General features: G+C 41.6%; 2 protein-coding genes across 2 annotated transcripts; both read right to left on the bottom strand.

Annotated features, from left to right (window-relative positions):
- Positions 1–1,360: 1,360 nt before the first annotated feature.
- On the bottom strand, positions 1,361–4,104 carry LOC106587175 (borealin-2). Its single transcript, XM_014175255.3, has 10 exons — positions 3,910–4,104; positions 3,692–3,823; positions 3,564–3,604; positions 3,425–3,473; positions 3,288–3,346; positions 2,267–2,319; positions 2,027–2,113; positions 1,748–1,838; positions 1,587–1,673; positions 1,361–1,504 (listed from the first exon to the last, which is right to left on the bottom strand). The coding sequence occupies exons 1-10, from the start codon at positions 4,028–4,030 to the stop codon at positions 1,439–1,441; spliced, it is 786 nt and encodes a 261-aa protein (XP_014030730.3). The 5' UTR covers positions 4,031–4,104; the 3' UTR covers positions 1,361–1,438.
- A 762-nt stretch (positions 4,105–4,866) lies between these two features.
- Positions 4,867–21,102, bottom strand: LOC106587295 (alanine aminotransferase 2). Its single transcript, XM_014175548.3, has 11 exons — positions 20,474–21,102; positions 17,558–17,647; positions 12,693–12,801; positions 12,140–12,273; positions 11,689–11,932; positions 10,751–10,830; positions 10,485–10,621; positions 9,792–9,966; positions 9,526–9,681; positions 9,173–9,285; positions 4,867–7,037 (listed from the first exon to the last, which is right to left on the bottom strand). Exons 1-11 carry the CDS (start codon positions 20,792–20,794, stop codon positions 6,887–6,889), a joined length of 1,710 nt encoding a protein of 569 aa, XP_014031023.2. The 5' UTR covers positions 20,795–21,102; the 3' UTR covers positions 4,867–6,886.
- Positions 21,103–21,761: the final 659 nt, after the last annotated feature.

Below are 21,761 nucleotides of genomic sequence, written 5' to 3'. Positions count from 1 at the left end.
TTGTTCACTTTTAGTAATTATTCTGTTTTTGTTTCCAGGGGGAAGGCATCTTGGGAGTGCTTAGGCAAGAGGCCTGTGGGCATACATATACCCGTGGTGAAAATTGTGAACTTTGTTAAAGGCCACTGAACTCTCGTATTTTCTGCACTGTGCAATGATATGGGCAGCAACCATGTAACACTAACATACTGAAGTCTGCTGGTTATCAAGGGGCAAAGTATTGACACAAGTTTACAGTTCCTTACTGACCATTATTTTCACTTGTGACTGCTTGCATGAGTTTCACACGACTGGCCTATCTGGGTGATGTTTTTCCTCGCCTCAATGATCTCAATCTAGGATTACAGGGACTCGCCACAACTATTTAATGTGCAGGACAAAATTGAGGCTGTGTGCGCAAATGAACTCTAGCTTACAATGTCAAATGTGATAGCAAAGCACCCAAGTTGGGTGCACAATTACAAACTGGATTTGGAATCCCTTTCATGCCCTGCCTCCAGTCCACTTAACCATATCTGAAGAGAGCCTCATTGAATTTGCAACAAGCAGGTCTGTGAAAATTGAATTTAAAAGCAATAGCCACCGCCAGATTTCTGGATTGGGCTACACTCAGAGTATCCTACCGTGACAAAACGCGCTGTTAAGACACTGCAACCACGTACGTATGCAAGAGTGGATTCTCAGCAGACACTGGACAATTATTTTAAACACTCTCCAATATAACCCAACATTGTCGAGTTATGTGCATCCTTTCAAGCACACCAGTCATTAACTTGTGAGATATTCACAATTGACAAGGTTATGTAAAATGGTTTAATAAAGAGCAAAATTGATTATTTGTGCCCTGGTCCTATAAGAGTTGTCACTTCCCACAGGCCGGGTTGTGACAAAACACTCATTCTTATTTAATGTATCTTGTGGCAGGCTTACAATGATGGCAAAAAACAATTTGTGTGCTGACCCCGGTGCTAGAGGTGGTATGCAGCTGGAGGTCTTATGTTTGAAGGGGTATGGAACTATAAAAAGTTTGGGACCCACTGGTCTACCATATCAAAAGTCAAAAATAGCAGCACAACATTGCTTAGAATTAAGGGCAATGGTGACATCATTGAGGACCTTTAAGGTTGCAATGACATAACCTGAGCAGAAACCAAGTTGCATACCAGAGAGTATACTGTAGACAATAAAGCCAGTCAGTTGATTGTTAAGTTTCTCCAACACTTGATAAACAGGGCACACTTTTGCTAAACAGTGACAGTTGTCAATACGAAAATATTCAATAGGATGCTCGCAACCACCGACTTTGTGGGGCTATATATTGCTCACAAGCCAGTAAACATGAATACACAAATACAGAACCGTTTATTGAATCAATGTTTAATTTGAAAGTAAAACATGCATAGGTGGCATTAGTGGATCAATGTTAGATGTCTTGGTATCATTGCACAGTCTCATTCATAGGCTGATTCGCTTTGACTTTGTTGAAAAGAGAGTCCATCAGTTTCTAAATTAGAAAAAATATCTGAATTAATTGTAGGGGATAAATTGTTATTTTCTCATATTGAAATGAGCAGAATATATTTTACCATCAACTTCTGCATCTGGAGAACAGCCATATCATCCAGTAACCCGATGTCAACATCTTCAACAGTATCATCTGAGAGGCACAAAGTCTAGGGAGAAAATGTGACTAGTTCAGACTGCTTGAAGGAACTTAAAGCCCAACAACCTCAATATGAAAAGTTACCTCTCCCTGGGATGTAGAGATCATTACATGTGGAGACAATCCAGACAGGGAGCAATACAGGTGGTCATCACTGGCTGACCGCAAAACAGATCTAGATACCAAGGAGAATTTAGGACAGAATTAATTTGATAAACCTCAGACATACCTTAAAAGATAGCCGTTTTGAAACTAGTGAAAGTGCAGTAAATGCAGTTGACTCAAATGGTATTTTGGACCCAGTAATTGCAGAATAACTGCAATCTTTTTTTCCATAAGGGATTCTGGTAAGTGAAGACAAACCTGTGTTTCGTCCCAGTCAGTGGAGACTGATCACTGATTTTGGCAATGCGAGTTTTGGTTCTTTTTGTACTTGTGGATGTGGCACACCTGCAAGAGCAAATGAGCAGAATCAACCAGAAGAGGGTGTTTCAGCTAACACTAGTGAATTATTTCAATAGGGTGTTTGAGTGGTGGACTGGAACAAAACCAGCAACCACCCGGTTGCTCGCCAGGACTGATAATAGATATAGGGAGATTTACCGTAGGCTTCCAATGCTTGAGCTATTGGCAAGTGATCTGGCTTTCTTGGAACCCTTTAGAAGAAAGAAAATGTATTAAATTGTATATATTTTCAAGGGGAAATGCCTGCTCTGTTCCCGATCACACATTGGCCTAATGCCATGCAAATAAAGTGGGAGCTAAACTGCACCTACCTCAGCCTAAACATCAACACCACAGCTACCTTCCACAATGCTGTGAATGATCTGAGACAAGGCAGCAAGGGCCTTCTACACCATCAAAAGGAACATACAATTCAACATCCCAATTACGATCCGGCAAAAAAAAAAAAATTGAATCAGTTATAGAACCTACTGCCCTTTGTGGTTGTAAGGTCTGGGATCCACTCACCAACCAACAATTCACAAATGGGACAAACACCAAATTGAGACTGCAAAAATATGGGTGTACAACGTAAAAAGAAGAATGCATGCAGAGCAGAATTAGGCTAATACCCATTACATTTTATAACTACCTTAAAATAAGGGATTCAAACCTTACATAAGCCATCACCTACAGAGAGATTAACCTAGAGAAGAGTCCCTTAAGCAAGCTGGTCCAGGGGCTCTGGTCATAAACAGACCCCAAAGAGCCCCAGGACAGCTACACAATTAGACCCAACCAAATCATTAGAAAACCAAAAAAAGATTACTTGACACATTGGAAAGACCAAAAAAAAAAAAAAAAAAAGAGCAAACTGGAATGCTATTTGAACCTAACCAGATAGTACACAGGTAGACTATTGCGTCGTTATAACACTGTACATAGCCATATTACATTTATTCATTTGAGGTGTGTCATGTTCTGTTCATTTTTGCTTGTTTGTTTAATAGTTTACTATTCCTGTCACGTGCTATGACAATGTAAAAATACTGTAACGACCCTGGGTTTATAAGCGCGGATATGACTTCGAGGTAGAAGGTCGAGGGTTCGAGACCTGCTCCCTGCTATTTCATTACGTTTCCCATGATAATAAAGCCCTTTAAATTGAATTGCTAGCTACCTTTGATGGTTCTGTTGTAGTCTTCCTTTTATGAGCCGATGCACCTTCACTTACTTTGACTACAGAAATACGAAAAATGTATCGTTAATGGCAAATTCATGCATTTAAGTTAATTAATGGAAGAAATAAACCCTTACCTTTACTGACCTTCCTTGTGAGAGGCTGGTGAATCTCGGGTGATTCGGTCTGTAAAAAAACGTTAGATTCTGACATTTCTACAGTAAGCCACAAGGAGGCAGCCATTTACAGCCTGTCTGATAATCAGTTTAGTCCTACCTTTATGGCGATGGTGACTTCACCTGCCGAAATGTCATCCGCTAGGAAAGAAAGGTGATAAACAACCTAAATAAAGTCAACATGTATGCCTTCCAAAAAAAACATTAAAATACATTTGAAAACCGCACCATTTATTAAATCTATCATCAATGTTTTTTGAAGCGCAGGTGGCATTTTCATCAATTCCACTTTGAAAACACGATCTACTGTTGCAAGAGTCTGCTCCAATTTTTCCTCCATCTCGTTTATACGTTCTTGTGCTGTAAAGGGAGAACATAGTGAATTCAGTTAATTTGAGGAACATGGAAAACTGACGGTAGAGATGGGCCTACTTAAAATTAACAACCTTCTTTCTCGAACTGTTGAATAAAAAGCGCCCCTTGCTTTTGGCGCATCTCCTTGCTAACTTGACCATCTGTGTATCCTTCTGCCTGATTGCTGATTTTCCTTATCCTTCTTGGTGCCATGGTTTCAACAGTGTGCCTTCTTCCCCTGCCTCCACGTCACCTGAACGCTGATTTATAACCTTCAGGACACCAGGTGTTCCTGACCAGTCAATTGACCCTAGACTCCACCACTAATAACTCAACTCACTAACAATTAGTGCTGGGCTAGGAGAAAACTGCACCCTTGTCGTGTGAGTCAGTCTAATATTAATTTAAAAGATGGCCAAGTTTAAGATTTATGAACAGTTCAGCACTCAGGTAGAAATTATATATGCAGTTATTCAATGACTGGTGGAGAGCAAATTGTCCTCCTGTATTAGAGGGTAGACCGTTTATTGTTGAACTGTGTCATTGTAGTTTCTGATGTTTGGGTAAATGGCTAAACATTAGATTCAGTAGTTTCCCCAAGTACAATCATTCACGTTCATATTGCATGAAACTGAATCTGTGGATATATCTTCTTCAGAGACCATTTATGCATTTACACAAGCAGCCCAATTCTGCTATTTTTTTCCCCCCACTAATTGGTATTTTGACCAATCACATCAGATCTTTTTCAGAGCTGATCTGATCAGTGTCTTAACAGCACGATTTGCCAAAGGCAGGATACTCTTGAGCGCAGCCCAATCCAGAAATCTGGCAGTGGCTTCTGATTAAATTCAATTTTCACAGAACCACTTGTTGCAATTTCGATTAGGCTCTCTTGTTCAGATATCAGTAAGTGGACTGGAGGCAGGGCATGAAAGGGATAACAAATCTAGTTGTTTGTGTCAATGAAACAAATATCAGTATTGGGCTGCCTGTGTAAATGCAGCCTTAGTTTGAGACAAAAAAAAGATTTTAATCATCTCTCAAAATGGATCTCAAAAGTATTTATTGTACAAAACAACAGAAGTAACAAAAGAAGAAATCCAAATCTGGAATTTAAATTTTTTTTATATCCAAAACATAAACAAGACAAGCAGAAACTAGGGTTAAGTCTTATTTCAGTTAGAAACTTGATATTTATAAGCACATCGATGTTGAACCCAAAACCTTTTCCAGTTAACTTTCAGCTCATGAAGAAATACTGTTGAATAGAAAGCAGGCACACAAATTAAAACATTTAGCAGAAAATGTACATTTTTAAAAATGCCATAGCATTAATAAAAAATATTAATTTATTGACATTCTCAAAAGTCATTCAATGTAAGTTACAGCTCATTGCCATTGAAGGCACCTCATTGCAGTCAAATGGTTAAAAACAATTCATGTTGAGGTCAGTCAAGAGTTTCATACATCGAATGGCTGCCGAGGTTCCGTTAATGCGTCAACACTTCATTCAGCATTAAACTGCATACAAAAATAGAGATGAGATGATACGGTATCAGAGAATAAAAGTTAAATCGGCTGGCTGAATTCATTGGACTGAAGCTTTTAGACTGCCTTGTGTGGGTCACTATGCTCATCTCCAACCTAAAAAAGGAAATTGTAGCGTTTCACTTTCCAATGACATTTCTTCCCGCTCGCAGTGTGCAGAAAGAGACATTTTACAAACAAAAACACTAAAGTGCATTCAACCCACCATCTCTATTGTCTGAGATGTAACCGTACTCCCTTTCTCATTCTCAGTTGTGATACAAATGTGAATGAAAGACATAAAGCCACTGTCAGTAAAAAGCATAAACAATCTGTGCAATAATTAGCCTATACAGAATTATCATCAGAACCTACGGTTCCCTTGGTTTGACCTTTAAGCTCATTTAAGAGTAGCACACAAACAATTTCTTTCCATAACAAGCACATAATACTGCAACTAGGCAGAGTACAGACACACACACACACACTCGAAAAAACCCTCTCCAAGTGCATCTGACACCTCATATCAGTGTCATGCTAGACAGGTACTATATGGGTAAACATGTGCCCAACAGTGAGCTATGCAGGCTTAAAGCTTTATGACTTGGAGAGATAGGATGTTATGTTAGAAATGGTTAAGAGAATCCCTCCCCGCTGTTTTTCGGACCAGAAAGAGCTGATGTAGCAGTACTCATTGTCCGGAGTCCATGACCTACATAAACAACCTCTGTTCCCCAGTTCCATTTGGCTCATGGAAAAGGTACAGCTGGTTCTAAGATAATATTTGCACTTACAGTGCCCCGTGGTGTAGATCTCCAACACAAAATGCCTCTAAGGAGACAGAAAAGCCTCAAGACAGGTAGAAAATACAAAACGGTGTAAATAACTTCCCGGGCACAAAAACAACAAAATGGAGTGCTAGAAAAGAATTCCCCAGTGCATCCTCTATAATGGAGCACCTTTGCGTACATCACAATGTACATTGCTTTAGTGTTAAAGGGGCAATCAGCAGTAGTTACAATAAAACATCCTCACTGCCAGTTTCAATAAAAATCTGAGGGATGGGACTGGAGAATTGTAACCAAATTCATAGCCAGAGCTATGGATGCAAGGACTGATCATCCATGATATCAACATTACCGTTTTAACCATATAGTGTTTGTTTACATTTACAAAGATTATTTTGTGTTCTGATGTGGTACGACAGCTTATGAGACATTTGTAAGTTGTATTCTTCAAGAATCAATGGGTACATTGAACTACAATTTAATTTACAAGTCCTAAAATGTATGTAGCAACTGCAGATTGCCCCTTTAACATCTGTACAGACGGCATCGTTTCTCCCCACTTTTACCTCGTCTGACAAAGGCACAAATGTCTCTCAAACAAGTACTGTTCCTAAAATCAGATAAAACTTCAAGCAATCATAGGTTACACTAGTAGAGTAAAAAAGGGGTTACTTTTTTACTTTACATTATGTTAGTCGATACCTCCGTAAATGCTGTTTTTGTTTGTGTGTTAAACATTGTCAAACTGGGACTATCTGAACTGTTTCAGTGCTTCCTGTGTGTCATCCTCTGATCTCTTTGGTTCCTCCAATGACGCGTACTCCTTCAGAAACTTGATGTGGAAATCCTGGAGCTTCTCCAGGAGCACCTTCAGCTTCTCTGTCGTGGGCAGAATGGTCATTCTAGGGGGAAATCATTTGTAAAACAATTTAGCGGGTAATCTCAGATACCCAGAAGTTAAATTCTCGCGAATGTTGTTACACGTAAATCTCTCCATGAGAGATTACTTAGCGGGCAAAAGACAGAGAGGGAGGAAGAGATCAATGCAAAGTAAACACAGCATCTGTAAGATATAAAAATAGAGCTGGAATGAAAGGAAGCCAGCTATTTAGTTAGCTCCTCTACGGCTAGTGTAATATTTGCAATTTCCAGCTCAGTTAAATCTTTTTAGTTTACTTATGCAAGCAAGATGTCAGTGCCTGACCAATTTGAGCCTGGTAGATGTAGCACTGTAATGGTTAGGTTACAATGCATCAATGTACAGTTGAAGTCAGAAGTTTACAAACACCTTAGCCAAATACATTTAAACTCCGTTTTTCACAATTCCTGACATTTAATCCTAGTAAAAATTCCCTGTCTTAGGTCAGTTAGGATCACCACTTTATTTTAAGAATGTGAAATGTCAGAATAATAGTAGAGTGATTTATTTCAGCTTTTATTTCTTTCATCACATTTCCAGTGGTTCAGAAGTTTACATAGACTCAATTAGTATTTGGTAGCATTGCCTTTAAATTGTTTAACTTGGGTCAAACGTTTCAGGTAGCCTTCCACAAGATTCCCACAATAAATTGGATGAATTTTGGCCCATTCCTCCTGACAGAGCTGGTGTAACGGAGTCAGGTTTGTAGGCCTCCTTGCTCGTACACGCTTTTTCAGTTCTGCCCACAAATTTATTATAGGGTTGAGGTCAGGGCTTTGTGATGGGCACTCCAATACCTTGACTTTATTGTCCTTAAGCCATTTTGCCACAACTTTGGAAGTATGCTTGGGGTCATTGTCCATTTTCGACCAAGCTTTCACTTCCTGACTGATGTCTTGAGATGTTGCTTCAATATATCCACATAATTTCCCTTCCTCATGATGCCATCTATTTTGTGAAGTGCACCAGTCCCTCCTGCAGCAAAGCACCCCCACAACATGATGCTGCCACCCCCGTGCTTCACGGTTGGGATGGTGTTCTTTGGCTTGCAAGCCTCCCCCCCTTTCCTCCAAACATAACATAACGATGGTCATTATGGCCAAACAGTTCGATCTTTCTTTCATCAGACCAGAGGACATTTCTCCAAAAAGTATGATCTTTTTCCCCATGTGCAGTTGCAAATCGTAGTCTGTCTTTTTTATGGCGGTTTTGGAGCAGTGGCTTCTTTCTTGCTGAGCGGCCTTTCAGGTGATGTCGATATAGGACTCATTTTACTGTGGATATAAATACTTTTGTACCCGTTTCCTCCAGCATCTTCACAAGGTCCTTTGCTGTTGTTCTGGGATTGATTTGCACTTTTCGCACCAAAGTACGTTCATCTCTAGGAAACAGAACGCGTCTCCTTCCTGAGCGGTATGACGGCTGCGTGGTCCCATGGTGTTTATACTTGCTTACTATTGTTTGTACAGATGAACGTGGTACCTTCAGGCATTTGGAAATTGCTCTCAAGGATTAACCAGACTTGTGGAGGTCTACAATTTTTTTTGAGGTCTTGGCTGATTTCTTTTGATTTTCCCATGATGTCAAGCAAAGAGGCACTGAATGTGAAGGTAGGCCTTGAAATACATCCACAGGTACACCTCCAATTGACTCAAATGATGTCAATTAGCCTATCAGAAGCTTCTAAAGCCATGACATTTTCTGGAGTTTTCCAAGCTGATTAAAGGCACAGTCAACTTAGTGTATGTAATTTTCTGACCCACTGGAATTGTGATACAGTGAATTCTAAGTGAAATAATCTGTCTGTAAACAATAGTTGGAAAAATGACTTGTGTCATGCACAAATAGATGTCCTAACCAACTTGCCAAAACTATAGTTTAACAAGAAATTTGTGGAGTGGTTGAAAAACGAGTTTTAATGACTCCAACCTAAGTGCATGTAAACTTCCGACTTCAACTGTAGGTCACTAGCTACTGTCACAATCTGATTTGAATCCAACTGGTGAATCAGGACAAACAAAACACTGTCGTCACAGACAATGTTTCTGAAAGGCTTCTCTAAATTATTATGTCTTTGTAAATGTATGGACGCAATGTTTCCACTAGTTGAACAGTTACCTGAAGTGATATGTCCCTTCCCTCTGGCCGAAGCCACTGCCTGGAACGAGGCAGATGCCAGTCTCCTCAAGCAGTCTCAGACAGTACATCATGTCAGGAGACATTCCCAGGGACTGCAGAAGAGAGACAAAACCTGTTTTTCTAGTTTCGGGTGTGGGGGCATATAATTATATATAATAAGGAGGCATGTGGAGCCATATAATTATATGCCAATGCCAATTTGTTGTCAGCTGCACAGTACCTACACCATGCAAGTTTTATGCGCGAGTTGAGAAGTGACAAATTCACTAATGGGTGTAGAAAGGAATCACATTTCGGCAGTAGGTTTCTAGATGGGTGTTAGGTGAACACACCATGGCCGCCTCCACAGCTCGTGGGGGGATGAAGATGCGTGGGAAGGCGTACATGGCTCCCTGCACAGGATTACATTTGATCCCAGGCACCGTGTTGAGGATCTGCTCAGTCATCTGGGCCTTCTCAGCCAGAGCTCCAAGCACAGCACTCTTCTCCTGGAAGACAACACGCGTACACAACACAGAGGTCAGACATCGGTCTTGGATGGCAATCAAAACTGAATACTAACAAAATGAACCCCCCACCACCACATTGAATGACAGACCTTGTGGAACTGGAGGTAGGAGGGTTCGTGTGGCAGAGGAGGGTTGACGATAACATCCATGGCAGCCTGTCCAGAGACAGGGGGACACAGTCTAACAGAAAGCAGCTTCACCAGCTGGGCCTTGACCTCCAGGTCGAGGTTGAGAACCTCCATATAGCCCCCTCTAAACCCACACCTGTAGGGGAGGAGGACAGAGGAGCGTTAGTGTTGGGTTCACAGTCACACACAAAAGAACCAAACTGGACTTTATCCCAGATCAAATCAACCATGGCAAGGATAATCCCATGAGCCAGTCAGTCTGCATTCCAAGGGCATCTGTTTTTTTTTTGGGGGGGGGGGGCCTGGTAGCCTTGTGATTTTAGCCAACCCGTCTGACATTTATACAAGCATGACAACACAAATCCGAGGAGTTGGCTAAAGCACAGCATGGACCTGTTTCCCAGGGCAACATGGCGTACTAACACAAAGGCTAACATTTTATAACGTTCTTGTAGATCAAATACATGAGACTAAGGCGCTATACGAGTTGGACAGCCTGTTATGGATACACAGGAAAGGGTACTGTACGTCAGTGACTACTTATGGGGGTCAGACAGAGAATTCAGATTGAGCACAGACAGCGTGTGGTGTTTTAAGGTTACTTTGGGGGAAATAGTGACCCTGTGCGAGGGGCACGTGGATGTGAATACTCACTCTCCTGAGTAGCCTTTGGAGGTGGAGTGAAATGAGGCCAGCTCGACAGTGTTGAAGTACTCTGGGCCCATCTCATAGAGCACCTTCTTAAAGGAGTGGAACTGACAGTCTGGGGAGTACACATTGTCCTGATACACCTGGACACACACAGAGGAGGATTACATCAATGGAGAATTGATACTTCTCATAGGACTGGAAAAGTCGAGGAATAGTCAGTGTCCATTCAGTTCAATACACCATGGTAGTTGGAAACAGCAAACAATTACCTCATCGGACATAACAAACAGATTCTCCTCGTAGGCAAAGTGGAGCACTTCCTCGATGCACTTCTTACTCTGCACTTGACCTGGATATTGCCAGAGAGAAAGAAAGGAAAGAAGAGGGGAGGGAGAGTGGTCACCACAGGTGCTGAAATTGAGAACACGGTGAACTCTACATGGGCCTTCCATCTGTACAGGGGACGCCATGACTACAAAGACAGTATGTACTGCATTATGGAGGCAACTGGAAACCAGAGGAACAGAGTATTGCCTCACGGACGGTTACTAGCCTGGCGGATGCGATTCACGTGGTACACAGCGAGGGAGAACTGTGACACACTGGTCTGGACAGGAGCCCGTTCTTAGTGCAGTATTCACACACAAGTTGGCTTAGCCTTTGATTGTGTGGCAGTTAATGTTGGTGTTTCTGAATGAGAGAGAGGCTGAACCAATCAGTAAAAAATAAATAAAAAAAGAAGCACAGCCCCCTTCATTATCAACACATCTTGCCTACAACATCATGGAGCCTTTCCAGACTCTGAAGTCAGGAAGACTTCAAGTCAGGTGTCAGGCAGACTATTAAGTTACAGCTATTGTAAGAGGGAGTCCAAATCCTTTTACCCAAACGTCAACTTGTTAAGACCGATCCCGTTTCCTATGAAGGCTATAAACACCCATCAGCTACCCTACATGACACAGAAGAGTAGAGGGGGTTCCACATATAATATCTAACACAACCTGACATCATGACCCTTGGCCTGCTTGTTTCAATGGTGGTACAGTATCAACATAGCTACCTTATGGGACATGGTAAACATTTGCAACATATAGATTTGAGATGATCATGCTTGGATATGTTGGACACTGGTCTTTGGTGTGGTGGACACTGAACCGTCACATTACATAAGGAGCCTAATCTCATTGTTCTGGCTGGTGAGACCCACCGGTAGGGTTGCCTGGATTGATGATGCAGATGACTCTGGGGTGACAGTGCTCCTTGGCAGCCTGGTAGGCTCTGTGGAGCTCGTTGATATCCAGGGCCCAGCAGTTGTCCTCGTCCAGGTAGTAGTTGATCTGAACGGCCTCCATCTCAGAGATGGCTGCAGAGTACAGGGGGTACTGAGGAATGGGGATCATCACACCGCTCCTGGACCGGCCCTGGCCCGACACCAGCATCTTCAAGATGCTCTACGGTCAGATGAGAATAGCGTTGCACAACATCAACAACTAGTAGGAAAGCATCCCGAATGAAAACGATAATGATAAGAAAAAATAAATGAAAATACCTAATAAATCCAATGAACTTTCAGTGACAGCTCAGATTAAACAAATACCAACCAACTCCCTATTGTTTGGAAGAGGATTATTCGAAAGGGTCGAGAACTAAAGACTTACCACGATGCCATCACTAGCTCCGGTGGTGAGGTAAATATTGTCCCAGTCGGCAGGCACACCCTTATCCCGTTGCTCGATGTAGACAGCAATGTCCTGCCGAATACAGTCCACTCCCTGGCTGGCACTGTACGACCCTGGAGTTAAAAAACACACAATATGGTATAAACTCTGGATTTGGTTTTCATGTTCTGTTTCAGGAAATAAATGAGAGCTTAGATAACCTCAACTTGCATACACTTTCTAGCTCCACCGTACAATGCAGTTTTAAACGAACTATGAGGCATATCTTGCAGCAACGGTAGGTTACAGAAAGAATGTTTCAAATGCATATTGTTGTAACCAAAACACTGCTAGGTTCTGCATTTTTCAGGCCACAACGTCATGAGAACTTAACTTAGCATCCTGTTCTTTGTCTGTGAGACAATTCTGAACTCAACAGTGCACAGGAGGCCAAAGCTACTACTTGGTCAGCATTTAAAGCTATATTATTAGCCTATTTCAACACAGGAATGTGAGTACAGTGCACTCCGACAGACAGGCACACAGTACACACCCAGGCTCTGTCCCCCACAGCCCTGTAGAATGCGACGGGCACGTTGTTTGGCATCTTCTGGGAAACTAGAGCTGTCCAACAGCTCTGGGAATGAGCAGAGAGCCACCACCTGAACATTAAGATAGGAGGTGTTAATGTTAACTTCAACCCCATCAAGACACAGACACCTTCACAATTTAATATGCCAATTTGACATATTGTGTAAATAGCTTTACATAAGCATCCCAGGTGAACCAGCAGGAGGAAAAAAATATTTTTACTGAAGTTATCCTTCCACACAATCATGTTCTCTCTTGTATAGTTCTAAAGGAATTTCTGATTCCTGTATGTAGCCTTTGTTGCATGTAAGGACTAGTTTTTGAGGAGGAGGGAAATACATTGTGTTCTTTCACTCTGAGAATGGCTTCTGGCTTTCCTAAGTGATTAATAAAGCAAATCAACAACACTCATCTGAACATGACCCATTCTATCGGGAGGACTCATGGGTTTACACAATGACAGACATAAAATAAGCCACTTAAAAATGGTCTTCCATTTGACCAATATGTAGTACATAGACGGGTTGTTTTTTTAGTAACGAAACCGATGCATACGCAACTATGGTGCAAAACAGACGGGGTTGACTTAGATCGTTGACAACATGTAAACTATATTTAGTCTCCAATGTTTATTGAAAACAAATGAATTTGTACAATGAGCACTTGTCCCAAATACTATCGTTACAGTTGTTGGTTAGCTAGCGAATTTGACATATTAGCGTCGACATGAAATAAGTCAAAACGAGACATCAAGTGCAAGATGAAACTAGCTGAAACGTGCCTCCTACAATTCCCCACACGGCAGCGTCTTGCCATCCGACTGTTCAATAACGCACGGCTTCCGGACCCATTAATGCTCGCGCATCATTTTCGTGACGTTGTCAGCCAACCCGTCAATAGAAGGCTAGTGTAGCCTAGCCACAAGTAATTTACACAATCTGTTCTGTGTTTATTTGTTTGCAGTGTAGTTGCTAGATGGTGTAGAGTACGTTTGCTGATGAGATTTAGAGCAGAACATTTGACCACAGTAAAATAGGCAGCATGACATTAGCACACAGGTTCTATGTTTCCAGAGCAGTAAATGCTGGGGAGTGGGGCATAGCAGTGGCATTGACTGGCATAAACAAAGCTTGCTGCCTTCCAAGCTACTGAATCACATGGAAAGTTTTACGACAGAGTTCCATGGACACACTGGTCTGCACACAATGTCATTGGCAACTGACAGATTTACTTTCAATCCACCTGACCAGGCAAGTTTATTAGAGACAAAGTAAGGTGGGTGGTGCAGAGTTAGGCTTTATAGAACTACTCAAACTAGGCTATATAGACTTCACATACCGGTACATACCGGTACTTTAAAAAACAGGCCTCCTGGTACAGCTAACTGAATAGTTCAAGCACTGGGGCTATTATTTGAATGATAATGGAAGATCTAAAGTGAGCTGTCCTGAGGGAGAACGTAGCCCTGGGCGATATGGCCTAAACTTATGGACGATTCACGAGATATATACACAATGCAGTCGGGAAAGTATTCAGACCCCGTGGCTTTTACCACATTTTGTTACGTTACAGTCTTATTCTAAAATTGATATACCCCCCCCAATCGATCTACCCACAATACCCCATGATGGAAAAGCAAAAACAGAAAATGTATTACAAATAAAAAACTGAAATATCACATTTACATAAGTATTCAGACCCTTTACTCAGTACTTTGTTTTAGCACCTTTGGCAGCGATTACACCCTCAAGTCTTAATATGTATGACGCTACAAGTTTGGCACACCTGTATTCCGGGAGTTTCTCCCATTATTCTCTGCAGCTCCTCTCAAGCGTTGTCAGGTTGGATGGGGAGCGTCACTGCACAGCTATTTTCAGGTCTCTCCAGAGATGTTGGATCAGGTTAAAGTTCTGGCTCTGGCTGGGCCACTCAAGGACATTCAGAGACTTGTCCCGAAGCCACTCCTGCTTTGTCTTGGCTGTGTGCTTAGGGTCGTTGTCCTGTTGGAAGGTAAACCTTCGCCCCAGTCTAAGGCCCTGAGTGCACTGGAGCAGGTTTTCATCAAGGATCTCTCTGTACTTTGCTCCATCTTTCCCTTGATTCTGACTAGTTTCCCAGTCCCTGCCGCTGAAAAACATCCCCACAGCATGACGCTGCCACCAGTATGCTTCACCGTAGGGATGGTGCCAGGTTTCCTCTAGACGTGACACTTGGCATTCAGGCCAAAGAGTTCAATCTTGGTTTCATCAGACCAGAGAATCGTGTTTCTCATGGTTGAGAGTGCCTTTTGGCAAACTCCAAGTGGACTGTCATGTGCCATTTAATAAGGAGTGTCTTCCGTCTGGATACTCTACCAAAAGGCCTTATTGGTGGAGTGCTGCAGAGATGGTTGTCCTTCTAGAAGGTTCTCCCATTTCCACAAAGGAACTCTGGAGTTCTGTCAGAGTGACCATCGGGTTATTGGTCACCTGACCATGGCCCTTCTCCCCTACTTGATCACTTTGGCTGGGCGGCCAGCTCTAGGAAGAGTCTTGGTGGTTCCAAACTTCTTCCATTTAAGAATGATGGAGGTCACTGCTCTTGGGACCTTCAATGCTGCAGAAATTGTTTGGTACCCTTCCCCAGATCTGTGCCTCAACTCAATCCTGTCTCGGAGCTCTACGGACAATTCCTTCGACCTCATGGCTTGGTTTTTGCTCTGACATGCACTGTCAACTGTGGGACCTTATATAGACAGGTGTGTGCCTTTCCAAATCATGTCCAATCAATTGAATTTACCACAGGTGGACTCCAATCAAGTTATAGAAACATCTCAAGGATGATCAATGGAAATAGGATGCTCCCGAGCTCAATTTTGAGTCTAAGTGTCTGAATACTTATGTAAATAAGGTATTTATTTTTATGTTTAATACATTTGCAAACATTTCTAAAAACCTGATTTTGCTTGGTGATTATGGAGTATTGTGTGTAGATTGATGAGGAAAATGTTTTAGTTCATCCATTTTAGAATAAGGCTGTAACAACAAAATGTGGAAAAGGTCAAGGGTTCTGCATACTTACCGAATACACTGTATGGGGCATACAACAATCTCAGCTCTGTAGATTTTGCTGTGAAGAGACAGAATCACTAGATCATTAATTCTATTATTGCCCCTATGTAGCTTGTTTCTGGTCACAGGTTCAGGAATGGTTAAACAATTACAACAATCACTTAAAATTAACCTTACAAATAACATTGTTGGTTGATTTGGAAAACCATTGTCAATCAATCATGTAATAATACTTGTAGGAAAGGTTTTTCATCTTTAGCTCACAATCTGTGGATACTATGTGCTTAGAAAGGTTCAAAATTCACAATTGAAAAATATATGGTACATGGACACCAAATGAGGGTGGTCTACAGTGATAGATGGGAGGGGCTGAGAGTAGCTGAGGGGTGGGATTAAAGAGCTCATGTTCGGTAATGTGTTATTGTTATGTGATTGCTGTATATAAAAGTACCATGTATGTAAAATGTATATGTCAAGTGTATGTATAAAAAAATACTTATCGTAGCAGGAATTATAGAAAATTAACACAGGTCTCAAACAATATCTCAAGCACAAGCCCGAATGTTAGTGAGTAGCCAGCTAATCTTTATATTTCAAGTTTAGCCAACTTAGATCTATTTGCTTGCTAACAAGGTAGAACAGTTGAATTGTTATGAACACACCCTTCTGTCTGTCTCCAACTGTTTTGAACAGAATTCTCAGAATGAGTTGCCAATTCCTTATATAATTAGTGTTTTATGCTGATTGCACAGTTATACTAGCTGTCTAGTATGTGTTTTATAACAGTCTTTGGCTAAAATACTTATAGCAAGCAGTACATGGTACTGCAATGTCGCGCGCGACAAATTGAGCATACATTTTCCAGAATCAATGTTCAGTGATACTCTTCTTTTAGTAGTGTCTGCTCTGCGCACAATTTGAAGAGTTGAGACAGGGTATCGTTAGAAAGGTTAACTTCTCTATTACAGTTAAATATCTCAATGCGTTTCGGTGTCCATTTTTCCTTCAGTTTCCTTACTTAAATTTATTTAAAAACTCTGCATTGTTGGGAAACGGCTCCTAAGTAAGAATTTCACGGTAAGGTCTAAACTTGTTGTATTCGGCGGATGTGACAAATAAAAATTGATTTGACCAATTCTGTTGAACCAAACCTCAAATGCAAATAGCGAGTTGAATCCGCTTGTCAGAGAGGAAGAAGTGACCTCTCATCTTTGTTGATGTGAGTGGCAGGGGGAGGGCTTGTTGTGTTTGTATATATTGGAAGATGCACAGCTTACAAGTCATTGCACACAGCAAAGAAGGAGAAAATGAGAAGAGACCAAAAAGACAACGTGAGAATAAGCGGGCATAAACTCTCATTAAAAAAAAATTATAAACTTGATTCTTGAGATACAGGCATTTGGAAGATCATGCAAAAACAAAAATTCTAATTAATTCAACATCGCCCAGCCCCATTTCCAACCTCTCCATGAGCTGAGGACGTTCCTCTAAATGTTTCAGAGTGCAAATAGTAGCCTAAACAAAACAGTAGATGTGCAGCCTCATAAGCCAAACTGATGCCCAGCCAAGGATGACTGATTTAGTAACTCTGAATAAACAGATAGCCGTCCTGACAGAATATTTCCTTAGCAAGATCACAGAATCAACAGTCCAGTTAGAGAGGGTGATAATGGAATTATACGTCTATTTGACCTTGTGGTGGTTATGGTGGTAGGACAAGTGATGTAAATATGACTTTGCAAGACAACACTTTTCCTGACCCATCCCTGCCCCTCACCTGACGGAGAAAGGTGATTGGCTTCTGCCCCATGGCATGTGAATCTCCAATGTTGGCTTTGATGACCTCAGTGAAGGGGTGTTTCTGACCCTGGAGAGAAAAAAAGTACAATTTAGATTCACGTTGAGAGAAAATTAGAATTTTGTAAATACCTCTGCACATATGAATAAATAAATAAATAGTTCAATAAAAATACATATGAAGAACTATACTGAACAAAAATATAAAATGCAACAATTTCAAAGACTTTGCTGAGTTACAGTTCATATAAGAAAATCAAACAATTGAAATAAATTCATTAGGCCTTAATCTATGGATTTCACATGACTGGGCATGGGCACAGCCATGGGTGGGCATAGGCCCACCCATTTGGGAGCAAGGCTGACCCACTGGGGAGCCAGGCCCAGCCAATCAGACTGGTGTCTGGTCTCAGACAATCCCACAGGTGAAGAAGCCGGATGTGGAGGTCCTGGGCTGGCATGGTTACATGTGGTATGCGGTTGTGAGGCCGGTTTGACGTACTGACAAATTCTCTAAAATGACGTTGGAGGCGGCTTATGGTAGAGAAATTAACATTAAATTCTCTGGCAACAGCTCTGATGGCCATTCCCGCAGTCTGCATGCTCTCTCAACTTGAGACAACTGTGGCATTGTGTTGTGTGACAAAACTGCATTTTAGAATGGCCTTTTATTGTCCCCATCACAAGGTGCAGCTGTGTAATGATCATGCTGTTTAATCAGCTTCTTGTCAGGTGGATGGATTATCTTGACGACGGATGAAATCCTCACTAACAGGGATTTAAACAAATTTGTGCACACAGTTTGAGCGAAATAAGCTTTTTGTGCAAATGGAACATTTCTGGTTTCATTATTTCAGCTCATGAAACATGGGACCAGCACTTTACACATTGCGTTTATATTTTTGTTCAGTGTAGTGCTGATCTAAGTAGGCTACTCTTTCTATCAGCGTAACTGTTGAGGCAGATTTAGGCCTACAAGACATAAAAGTATATTAGATGAGTTGTTACAGCAAGTGATGGATCAAATAATTACGCCTGTCAAAGTTGTGGTCTAAGAGCAAATACATTGCATGATTATGCATACTGGGGGTATATCATTGATTGACACCATCCTTTACATGATGTATTAGCATAACCTAAGTGCTGAATTCCTACAATTTCATTTTAATGCCCCTGTGGTGGCCCAGTATTTAAATCATATTTTGACAAGAGTACGCAGGGGACATAACAAAGCGACCCACCCTAGTGTGGTCTTGTATATGTCAGAATGGTACACGGATCATGTGCTCCTACCAGCCCCTAGGAAGGCACCTGTTTCAGGGTTATTATTTGTTGAACCGCCTTTGCCCAAGGCACACATCAATCAATCAACTTATCCAACATGACAGAGAAACAAGCGAGTTTAAGACTCAAGTGAAAGAGTAGTGGGAGTAGATTTTGAAGACTGGCTTTCGTTCAAGTGGAATGTGGGCTATAGGTCTGTCACAGCATTAGTCTGAATGAATGAATTCCAGTTCACTGATCTTGTAGGTCATATAATTACATGTAAATAAAAGGATCTTTGTGTTGTAGCTCATCTTCATCATTAAAGTAAACTAGCCTAAACTTCCCCACACAACAGTCTGGATCACAAGGGGTCCTTGCCTGATATTAATGTAATGTAAAGGGATCACTAAACAGCACAACGTGTACATGAATAGCAGTTGAGCTAAGGGTTAGTTACCAGTAACTTTGGTTGAGCGTTCACTAGCAAAGCTCATCATTGCCTCGGAATCAGATGGCGCCTTCCGGGATTTTTCTGTGTTTGATTCTGAATCCAAAAAGGCACTTGCACAGTTGAGCTATCTATGTTGCAGGTGCATGGTAACAATTGAATAACATGAAAGAAAATAGAAGCCACGACCACTGCTCTTGCTAGTATCACTGTTCTTTATTAAGCTTTACGTATCGGCCTCAAGGCATTTTTCATAGCATTTTTTCCAGTGTTTGATTCTGGAAATGGGCCTCTCGTCCTATTTAAGCCGAAATGTTGAATATAATAAAATGTGTTTACTCTACTGGTTGTCTGCGTCGTTGGTCCTTTTGCAGGTTGGAATTTGAGCCAATACATCCATAGGAAAGTATTATTAGACCAACTTTTCAAAGCACTGAGTTGTGTTCAGAATTATATCACTTGAAGCAGGCGTAAAACCATGTAAACATGAGCACTGTACATGTTTGGCAAGTATGCATGCAAGTATTTACATAACGTGTGCATGCTTCAGGTGATAGTTATCTGAACGGACTACCAGTGCTTTGAAAAGTTGTGTTAAGACTCTCCTGTCGATAGTCAAAAGTCCTACCCGCAAAAGGACCAACTACGCAGATAACCGATAGAGTAACTTCACATGTAATTGTATTCAACATTCCGGTTTGCAGAGGACCGTTTCCAAAAATCAAACAAAGACAAATCCCGGACGGTAGATTGAGAAATTCACTGTCTGGTGGTCCCCTGTCAAAGCTCATCACTGCCACGTCCACGAGGGGGTACCACGAAGGTCGAGCAAATCACGAGGCGGGATTGGCTCCTCATCACACACATACAAGCGGATGGATGCAACATTGTTTCGGCACTGAGGGAAGACGCTACACACGTTATTTTATATAAACTAGCTAGTAAGCTAACGTTACTCCTCCATTTCCCCAACTGTCGTTCACTATTTTAGTTGACCATATAAAGCATGAGAGCACATATCCATGACTAATCTTAGCTAGTTTGTTTGCTGGGGGTGTGCCAACGTTACGGCTGTGTAAATAGCTAGTTGCCGGTAAACGCTGGTTAGCATGAGCTAGAAGCAAGCTCACCTATTGTTTTTTTAATCCTCGCTAGTTAGAATGATAGGCAATGTGTTGTCACCTGTTGCAAGCCTCTCTCGATGTCACCAGCCTTCGTGACAATTGGTCCTCTTACAGCGTACTCCACCGCTTTCACCTGCGGATTGAGGGTGCCCATGGTCAGAGTCTTTTCTCGCGTCTTGCCATTCTCTCTCAAGACCACGGTTGCCTCAGCTGTACTGAATCTCTTCTGTCCATACTGTTCAACGGGTCCTTGTGTTTTGAGTCGTATGGACTGGACTAAACATGAGGTTTCCCGAGCCTTTGTCCGCACAAGGGCTGGAGACTGATCAAAAGCACGTGCAATCAATGATCTATTTGCCAAGTGCTGAAGTCGATGCATGATCTCAGCAGGGTAGCTAGAAGAAACACAGAAATGAATGACCGCTGCAAATGAAGAACGATAGTATGTGAGAGGAAGAGGCGATGCTAGAGGGATAACTGGGCGCGAAATCTGTCTTCTCCAGCAGGTGGCGATGTTTAGTTTTTTTCCCGCTTACCAACTGAGGAGTTTTAGTTTGGAAATCAAAGTGAGTGTCGAATTTAGTCTACAAAAAATGGAATGGCTTGATTGCGACGTGAGGCTTATTTAATCGAAAATGTGTTTCGTAATTGTTAGGTTGTTACGAGTGTACAGATATAAGTAGAACACGTGACACCCCGGCAAAAACAAACACATATCAGAGTTGTTCGTGTTCTTCGGATACGTATCTTCCCTCTCATTGGTTAGAAGGGTCTCACCTGATCTTGCCTCATCCTGACTGCCTTCCATTTTTTTAAACATTTATTTTAATTGTTAGAGTTGCCACTTGAGTATATGGTCAACACAATGGATAGTCTGTGGTAATATCACCCAATCAGGTTACATTTCAGGATGCAACGTTCTGACGATTTGAATTTGCCCGAGTTAGGTTGAATTACCATTGCCCACACCTTCAATACTGGACTGCTAGGACTGTACTGGACAGCCACTGCAACACTGACTTTAAATGAATTGTTAGAATCAAAAGTGATGACTGCCTGCCAATATGATACCAAACCTGGGTCTGGGTCATGTCAAAATGTGAATATATGTCAAAAAGTATTTGAGGTGGATTTGTTTTTTATTTGGAGTTTGCACTTTTGGGACCATTCCATTGGTGCAAATTGTACCAGGCACACTAAATCAAATGAAGTTAAAGTGTTTCTAAGTGTTTTGTTCTGACTGTTATAGGATGATAAATGATGCTGGCTCATCTAACCAACAGGCGGCGCTATCACCGGTCCTAGGTTGGTAACCGTTCTGTGATCAATAGAGATAGTTGAGTATT

This window comes from Salmo salar, chromosome 26 (assembly GCF_965601325.2).
Source record: "Salmo salar chromosome 26, fSalSal1, whole genome shotgun sequence".
Classification (NCBI taxonomy): Eukaryota; Metazoa; Chordata; class Actinopteri; order Salmoniformes; family Salmonidae; genus Salmo; species Salmo salar.
The sequence above is the reverse complement of the archived record's forward strand: the minus strand, read 5'-3'. Positions and strand labels throughout refer to the sequence as shown.